The sequence below is a fragment of the Odontesthes bonariensis genome, chromosome 5, assembly GCF_027942865.1.
Source record: "Odontesthes bonariensis isolate fOdoBon6 chromosome 5, fOdoBon6.hap1, whole genome shotgun sequence".
NCBI lineage: Eukaryota > Metazoa > Chordata > Actinopteri > Atheriniformes > Atherinopsidae > Odontesthes > Odontesthes bonariensis.
In genome coordinates this window covers 29,019,492-29,029,162 of record NC_134510.1, presented here as the reverse complement: position 1 = coordinate 29,029,162, position 9,671 = coordinate 29,019,492, and the positions used below count along the sequence as shown (strand labels likewise).

At 40.9% G+C, this 9,671-nt stretch overlaps 1 protein-coding gene across 1 annotated transcript in view; it reads right to left on the bottom strand.

Moving 5' to 3' along the window:
- grik3 (glutamate ionotropic receptor kainate type subunit 3) overlaps nt 1-8,494 on the bottom strand; it is a 100,653-nt gene extending 92,159 nt beyond the window's left edge. The window contains exon 1 of the mRNA XM_075466005.1: nt 7,615-8,494. Within this exon, the coding sequence (XP_075322120.1) occupies nt 7,615-7,729 (115 nt within the window). The 5' untranslated portion in view covers nt 7,730-8,494. The remainder of the gene's footprint in view (nt 1-7,614) is intronic.
- Nucleotides 8,495-9,671: the final 1,177 nt, after the last annotated feature.

Genomic DNA, 9,671 nt, shown 5'->3' with positions numbered 1-9,671 from the left:
ACAGAGCTCTAGGGTTATGGCTTTAAAAACAAAGCAAGATACTTAGCAGTATTTCCTTTGTTAACACTGAAGAGGGGATGCAAAAGGGGCCATTATTAATATCTGGAAATAATGTAATGTAGATACAATAAACATATATATGCATTATGGTAAGAGACATTGAAAACATTGTGAGGATTTCCAAAATTATGAGAAAACAATGAAGCTGGAAATCAAGTTAATATTGGTAAACAATAGTTCATGGTGATAAAGTCAAAAATAACAACAATGCTGAACTTTACTAGAAGGATAAGATTTTGAGTCCGTAAATAGAAGCACTTGAGACTGGAAAACATGATTTAGGAACAATCAGAAGCCTAATTCTTCATTAACTCGCTGCAATAGAAAATTGATTTAAAAAAAAAAAAGTCCTGCTTCTTAATTACAGGCTACAATCTCCCTTAATCAATGTCGTTTGCCAGCTAAGTGGTTACTATGACAGCCATCTGTACTTCTGAAAGAGTTATAAACCTGTAGGACAGTTAGTTACTTGCTTTTCTGGCCTTACATTAAAGACCCTAATTCATACAAGCGTCACTAATAGCTTCACCAAAATGTACTGCCAGCCTCAAACCGCCCACAGTCTCTCCTCCTCTTCCCTTCGCTGTCAACGATAATCTCTGGCTTACTATATATATCTGAAGGTAGTCACAAGCAGACAAGCTGTCTTCAGATGGAGTCACAGGCCAAACATTTTGCGGTTAACCACACTTCTCTCCAGTTGAAACCTGAACAGAGAATTTCCAGCCGTTGAACAACTCCCCAAGACGAAAGACAGGCCACAGCAGATTGTCTTGCCTGCACACAGAGTGGGTGCTGAGGGCAAGCTTCTGGGTATTGGCTGTGTTAACTAAACTGACACTGGCTTACAACCTCCTGGCTATCCATCAGTGGAGGGACAAGCACAGGGGCTAGAGAGGTAACCCCCGAGTCTAATGCACTTCCTGCAGTAGTCCTTGCATTTGTTCCCGCCAGGATGAAAAGGAAAGAGGAGAGGAGGATGTGTCTGAGGCAGAATGTAGACGAAAACATCTCTGCCGTCCCAAACGCCAACCCCCGATATTTTTGGTGATAGCCATTCATTTGTAGTGTTTCTGGCCAAAGGAAGCTTGTCTTATCTGCTCCTTCTTTTTCTCTCTGGGGGAAAATAGAGGGCGAGTCTTCTCTAGCCTGCTCTCTCACAGTTGATTAGTAACTCCTGCTCTACCCATACGCTCCAGGGATTCTATGCCAGCTTCCCTTATACACCCCCTTGTCATGCAGATACTTCTTTTTCTCTTCCCTCTTCCCCTATTTAACACGCACTCATGCACACACACACACATCTCCCTACAGTCATGGAGCAGCAATTTGAGGGAATCACACAACCAAGACCTGACATTTGCGGTGCACCTTTAACAATGAGAGCTTGATTAAAAGGGCAGAATGAAAAGGTGTCACCTTCCGTTCATTGTCCTTAGCCCAAGTTAAATAGGATTTAAACCTGTGCACCGTGGCTGATACCTCCACTGTCAAAATTAGATTGCTTGAAAGCAGTAAAAAGAAAAGGTCTTGCTGTTGCAATGCATGTGTGCAACTCTATGTAACTGAGGTGTAAGAGGTGACCAAGTTTACACAGAGTGTCTGTGAACAGATAAGGTGGACACAGGGAGAGAAAGCAAAGCTAATTCTGGCCCAGTGAATGAGGTGGCGTTTGAAAGGCACGGGAATAAAGCTGGGTTTTATCTGGCTTGGGGCAACACACAAAAGGAGCCGGCAATGCAACGTGGTGAGTTTTAAAATTGGGATCAAAAGGTTCAAGCTAATTAACCAGCTAAATAAGAGTACACTAGCTTCATCCATGTAACCGCCGTCATTTTTCTCACCCTCCCCCATTTCTTTTGCTGCAATACTTGCATGCTTATGATGTGTGCGTGATATGGTGTGTGCGTGATTTGCCAACATATTCGGTGTGTCTGGAAAAGTGAAGACAAATTGCTCCCCATGCTGAAATATAGAAAATAATCACCAAATTACCTCAAACAAGATCATTCTAATTAACTTTGTTACATTGCTAGAATGACCCTGGAAGCAAAATGCCCTTTGATGAAGGTTTTTTTTTTCCTCAAACTGTTTTGAAATAATTCGAGTTTCCAATAGAGCCCTGAGGAGGACTGCAAAGGGGGAGTCAAATGGAAAGGACAAGGGCGCATAATAAAGACAAATGGCTAGAGCATGAAATTTGATTCATTGCCTTGCTACAGAAACATTCACAAGGAAATAGCCAACATTGACATGGCATGAATTTCAAAACACTGTCATATCCAAAGTACACACATCCTACTGTAATGACACTGAGTCCCTGAGGGGCCCTGATGGTTTCTCAAGCAAATTTGTGAACCATATCAATCCAGCTGACAATGAGTGTTGCTGCACTGTGCTTTAAGATGTTAAAGGGTCGTTTCACAAATTTACAGACAAAAAATACTCTTCAACCCTCTATGCCTTGTATCTGTCCAGTTAAGATAATATCCTTGGATTTTGACAGCTGTGTCATTTAAAACAGATTTCCTATCAGTTTCTAAATGCACTAGTGGTCTTGTAGAATAGATGAATGAATGAATGAATGAATGAATGAATGAATGAATGAATGAATGAATGAATGAATATAAACAAACTTGTCTCAATTTCTGAAAGTACAACACAAATTGCATAGCCATCACAAATTCATCACCTTATTTATTTCAACAGACAGAAGCATATGTTTACAGCAGAGCTTTCATTGCAGAGCACCCACTTTGTTGTATGAAATGAAAACACCATCTGGTGTGTGAGTAGCAGCTAGGCTAAGCTAGCTGGGACTAGATAGGGACCTGCTGTGTCACAGGATTATCTTACTGGTTGGTGGATTCACTCTATTAGCTGGATGTGGCTTGGCTTGGATTATTGGATGATCATTACTATGTGTGACTGAATTTGGAGGCAGGTGCTTGATGCCATTCAGTCTTGTTATTAACGCACATTACAAGCCAATTTAAGAGCATTATATGTTCATTCCACCTTGTCATGGACATACACACTGTTTATTTGATTTTCTGTGACTTGGAGTGACTGTATGTTTATTACCTGGTGACCATCTTCACTGGCTGGGCATAAAAAAAAAAAAAACAGGTTATTACATGCCTGAACCAATTTTTTTTTGTGGTAGTCAAATATCATTTTTAGTCTTAAAAAAAAAACAGGTAGAGAAGACTGTATATTCAGAGATGTGACCGCTAAACAAAATGAACATCTGCCGTTTCTCATCAGCGAGATTGAAGCTAATGATGAGCCACGAGTGTGCTGACGGAGAGAATGGAATTGGACTGTGTACAAGGAGCCCAGAGAGACCAGACATATGTTTTAGAAAATGTTGAGAATGGAGTATGGGTTTTGTGTGTGTGTGTGTGTGTGTGTGTGTGTTGGGGGGGGGGCATAAAAGCAAAGACACAGATACCTGAGAGTGAAGAAGGCAGAAATGGACCTCTGCTATTTCTTTTGCAGGTCGTTTATCCATCCATGTTTATGAAGGAGGATGAAGGAGGAGTGCTTTAGTGCAGGTAAAACAACCACAGTATTCCTCCCATTTCAATCTCTGCCTTTGCTAACAGATAATGGAATTACACATCAAAGAAGCTTCTCTGTGTATCCAATTCTTCTGTGACCTCTACCAGCCTTTGTTCATATTCACCACAACAACTCCTCAGCCCCAAGCTTCCACCAGCAGGCTTCTCCCTGCTCCCTCTATCTCTCTGTCTGGGGGAGATTAAATTTTGATGAAATAAAATATTCATTTCCACTCAGCAACTGATGGCCATCTTAATTTGATATAACATTCAACGCAACATCTCCTCATTGTTCTTTTTCATCACCAAACACATCCTCTTCCCATTCTACCAGCCCAACTATACTATCTTCCTTTGGGTAATTCTCAGTACAAGCCCCCCTTTTGGATCTGACAATCTTAAAAGTAGATTTCTAAACTATCATTGCAGCTTTTCCCAACCTCTTGAAATATGCCTTTTATTTGAGACATTTGGACAAAACCAGATGATGACAATATCGGGGAGTATATGAATAGAGACTACACTTCCTGTAGCTCCCAAGAAAAGTGAATCACATCACAAAGAAAGAGAAATATAAAAAAAAATCTCATTCTGTCTCTGTTGCTGGTGCAGGGATAACAACAAGCCATTGAAGTGGCTATGTGTTTGAAGACTTCAACCAAAAGTGGCGACCACAAAACCTGATTCATCCCTCTGAAGCTTGTGAGCGGGCATGCTGCGCACAGCTTCAAGTGCTGCACATTTGTCAGCTCACACTGAAAATTTGAGGCTGTTTCACCGCCAATAATGAAACCCGAGGTCTTGCCTTCCCAAAACATTTGAGGAAAGCTAAATGTAATTTTTTTTTTTTTAAATGCATTTGACAGGGTATTGTTGAGGTAGACTGACGAGGAAAGGAAATGAAATCAACATAAAATCATGAAGAAGATTGATTAACTGGCACTGATTAAGTACATTAAGCATGAGGTAGATAAAGTAATTGATTATTCAATAAATCCCTGTCAGGCAGGGACTAACCTCGCAGAGAGAAAAGGGACAACAAATGATAGATTAGTTTCATCAATGAATAAATTTATGAGATAATGCATGATAAACTGTCATTATTCTATGCTTTTATGATAGATTAATTATTAGTTAAGTATACTATGAATGTATTTTCCAATTAACACATCCCTAAACTGGACGATCTCAGTGTTGAGACCAAAGAAACGTATGTAGGGCATTACTAAATTTTAGACCAAATGCCGCTCAGTAGTGTTACACAAAAAACAACCAAAAAAAACAGCCATCACATTCAATAAAATCATCAATGTACTTCTTTTATTTACATCATCTTTCCTTGAGCACTCTTTTCTTTATTGCAAAAACATTTCCGTTGAAACTGAAATGGTTCCTCAACAAGGTTAGAGGTTGCAAAACATGTCAGGATGAGAAAGGAATTACGAAAGGCAAGCAGAGGGAGACTAAAGAGGAGCACAGCATGTAAGAGGAAATTTACAGGAGAAGTAGTCTTTTGTTCCCTCCAACAGATAGAAGCTGCTGAATGAGACGGAGCGACCATCTGGCCTCAACTTAGAGCACTGCATTGTAAAAGCACTAAAATCAATGGCGACAACTCTACCTTGGATGCCCACCATTACCCAGATGGTGTACTTGAAGAACTGCAAGCCACCTAACCAGGAGCAGATACAGCACAGACACAAAGCACAGTGCTCAAATTCCATCGCCCACCTCGATGAATTTGACTGGTTCGCTTGAGTTGGTAACCAGTGCTGAGGAGCAACATTAACCAACGTGCCCTGACTAAAAGAGAGCCCTTTGTTGGCTTCAGCAGGGTGGCTGTGACAAAGAGCACCCACACAGACTTCCAAATAAAGTTCCAAATAAAAAAAAGGAAAAACAGTCCACTACGCACCCACTCCAAAAAGTACTCAATCCTAAATGACTGAACCACTTGTGTTCTCTAACAGATAACACCACGTTTGCAATAACACACACTCTTTGCAAATTGAATTCAAACCCACAAGCTTATCGACTATAATAGATATATCTGAATCGTGTAAACTATATTTTCTATTGAATATGTTGTAAGGATATCATGATTTTTTTAACACAGGCTAAAATGAATGAATAGTAACAGCCGCTGTACACAAACACACAGTTTCAAAAGATCATTTAAAGACGGAAGGCGTTTTGAATTGTTTTCTTTTTTGTCATAGAGGTTAATCCGGCAACCTTTCTTTTGCATGTCCCACCTCTCAGCTTGTCAAAAAGAAATCTCTGGAAAAACGCATAAAACACACACACACAAAAGCAAGATGAGCAATGATAGATTCTATAAAAAGCATTAGTGCGACTGTAGCACATTTCAGGGTAAATTTGACTCTGCACTCTGACATTTTTTTAAAAACAAAGCCTGTCAAGTCTATTTCAAGTCTCCATTTGAGCAGCTGACACATGAAAAATAATAATAAGAGGAAAAAAATGCTCTTTTGACCCGACAACTTCACTTCACATCAGGAAAAAAAAGAGCTTTAGGATTTATGCAATTTCAAAAACATCACCAAAATCAGCGGTGTAGGAAATCAAGGCTCCTCAGAGCCAGCAGTCAATCACAGGCGCATACTGGGCCTCTCTGATGGCTACACATGATGCCCAGTTATAAACATTGTTGCAAACATCTTTCTTCTGGTGGCTTTAATTCGATTTGTAGTCTTTATTGAGAATACAGAGGATGAACAACATTCTCTCAGAATTGTTGTACTTTAAAGTGCAGCTATAGCTACTTCAACTTGTTACAGTCCAGTAGAAACTACATGCCCAGGGGCCACCCAGGGGGCTCGGGAGGAAATGTGATTTAAACAATCTGAATATTAATGATTTGCAGATGTGTCATTCAGAGAGACAACTGCTTTAGAGAGGCCATTTACAGCTTTTAGAATAGAAGACATGGAATATGAAATTTTCTACCATTCATCCACTTGCACCCATCTGGAAGACAAAAAGCCCCGTTCCATTAAAGATGCTCTCACTCCCTGCCTGAACTCCGGCTGTTGTAGTGGTATGTTAATACGGGCCAGTGCCATTGTGAGTAATTGTCCTGAATGGCACTCCGCCAAATGTCAAAAACGATTTTCCTCGTGACACAAAAAAAAAAAAAGAAAAGAAAAGAAAAGAAAAACGTATTGATCTTCATTCTGCCCCTGTCTGTTAGCCGCTCGGGAGGTTTCATCGCATGGTCAGCCCCCGAATGACAATTCTCACGTTGTTCCTCAGTTACTAATTAGAGAAAGACAAACTTGGCCCATTCTTCTTTTTTTTTGTGTCTCTGATAGTTTATAAAAGAGGTAACTAAGATTTAACCGAAAGGGGAAACTTTTTTTTTTCTCAGAATGATTTGGCTAACTCCCGAGTGCTTTTTGAGCGTTTTATCCGAAACCTTTTTATAACATAGAAATGTGCAACCCTGTCCACTTGGAGTAAATTACTGAAGATTATTTTAAAAGTTTCCCAACAGATTGTTTTAAACTCCATTAATCTATACGGCTCTCTTCATCTGTGCTCGTCAAATCTTCCAGAAGGCAATGTGAGCTGAGTGTAGCTGGTGACTCAACATGCTGGCCGTGGAAAATGGAAACACAAAGTGAGTGCGCGGAGGTCACACTAACCCACAATGTTTCCGTGCATTATACCTGAGTGGAAAAGGCATTAACAATTTCCCGTACCATGGTGTGAGTATGTGTGTTTAATGCTCTTCTCCCCTGTTGCTCAAGCTTCTGGCCGCCCTCTTGTTGAAATAAAATGAAAATTCATACCCGACCCGACGGAGGCGCCCGGTAAATGAAAGAGACCGCTAATTTAGTACAAAAACTAACTGCTGCCGCCGTGAAAACGGCCGAAGACTCGCACAGAAATGGATCAACTTTCAAGGTGACGATACGGACGTATGCGCGCGTGTGTGGCAGTATGAGTGTAAATGTGGACAACTTACCTATTCGTATAACATGAGGCATCCCATAAGAGTGCTGAATCCAAAAGAGGCATGCAATCAGCGACGTCCAGTATTCCCAAATCGCACTCCGGGGAGAGGGCCAAGTATTTCGCATGGTTGCAAAGTCGCGGGATCCACTTTTTAAAATTCCAAAGACGAGTCAGATTTGTTCATCAAAGCTGGATTCGACGGAACATGTGGAGCAGTGTAACAGCGACAACTCTGCACTCATTGTACTTGGTGCAACATTCTCCCTCTTTTCTTCAATGCAATTTTTTTCTTTCTTCTGTTTTTCACAAGTCTAAGAATGACTCGACAAGGATGAAGCCCACAGTCCCTCACAGGCGGTTCAGTGAAACACCTGCGAGTGCAGGCTGCAACAATTACCCTGCAAGAGTCTCTGTGTGTCCTCCTACCGACGTTGCTATCTGTCTACAGACAAGTACCACAGCAACAGCCGAGCCGGACTCTTGCGCCGCCGTGGAGGAGGATAACTGCGCCTGCGGAAGTTTGTCTCTCCTTGAATGATTCTGTCCTCCGAAACAGAGAAAAAACGATAGTCTACACAATGATTGCTGAGGAATTTCAACACACTTCAGTAACTCAAACAATTCTTCTTGCAATTGAATCACTCCAGTCTTTCCCTTCGTCCCACTTCTGATAGCGGCTCAAAACACAGTGAAGGAAACCCGCTCCGCTCCAGTTGCGCACGTTATTGCACGAGGCTGGTCATTGGAGATCGTCCATCTGCTCAAAAGAATCCCCTTTAGCCAGTGTTAATTTTACAAATGTTCTAGTTTGTGCTGGATGGAAAGGTAGTGCGGAGAGCCGTGTATCTGCGTGCGTCTGACGACCCTCCTTCCACGGTGCCACTAGAGGCACGCGTCGTTACGCATAGGTGTCAACTATGTCCAAGTGCTCTTTGGAGGTGAGAGGGACTCGAATGATCAACCGGTTCTCAACTTTTCAAAATTTTGTTTCCAATACGATATAATTGTATGCATTCATTCTTTAATATTCTTTATTAAAGAATGATATTCTTTGAATATCAACGTCCTTTTTTCCTGTCCTGCACTGTAGTAGAAATTGCTGCATATTCATTGCCTCAAGCAAAACCGGGAAAACCCTCAAAATGCCTTCGAAGCTGTGAATAAGATAGATTATTTGCATATTGCAAATGTCAGCCAGGGTAAGACCATTGACAAAAAGCAGGCTTCTTATCGCTGTTATTTGGGACATTCTGTCTATGTCAATGACTACATTAATTCCCGGTAACTGCTTCGTGCATATCTGTCTATTTTTCATTATCTACAAAGGGCCGTCAAACACAAGCTGCAGGTTACGTTTACAATCATATAGTGATGGGTGCTTCTCATGTCTCCCTCACCACTGCAGGAGGTATATCTGGATTGTGCAAATGGAACTGTGTATGGTACAGATACCAGTGCCACAAATAAATGAACGTTTTTGCACGATTAAAGAGTGAAATCAAGCTTTGAGTGAAAGCTGCAACCCAAACTCAAGCATTCAGTTTTAAGTCATTAAAACAAATATTTTAAGATAGATAGATAGATAGATAGATAGATAGATAGATAGATAGATAGATAGATAGATAGATAGATAGATAGACAGACAGACAGACAGACAGACAGACAGACTGTTTTTTCTGGCAAAAAAGTTTACTTACAGTCCATCTACAGTAAAGTATATATATCTGATCTTAAATTCTGCCACCACAAATCCCATTTTTTTCACTTACATGATTTGCATTTATCAGGCACATTTTGAAAAATGCACTGCTACATTTTTTGTGCTTAATACAACGCTCTTGATGAGATAGTGCTGCGGCTCATTGGTTTTATTTTTCTGTTTGGAATGGGGGAAAGGAATAAACTGTGCATCAAGGGACACGCAAGCAAGAACAAGCCAGACTGACTGCCACTGCATATTCATGTCTCCCAGAGCAGATTTATCGCCTCTTGGCACAATGTAAGGACTATCAACGTGAGTTATGTGGCCCGGCTCTCGCATTATCGAGATTCATTGACTCGCTGCTC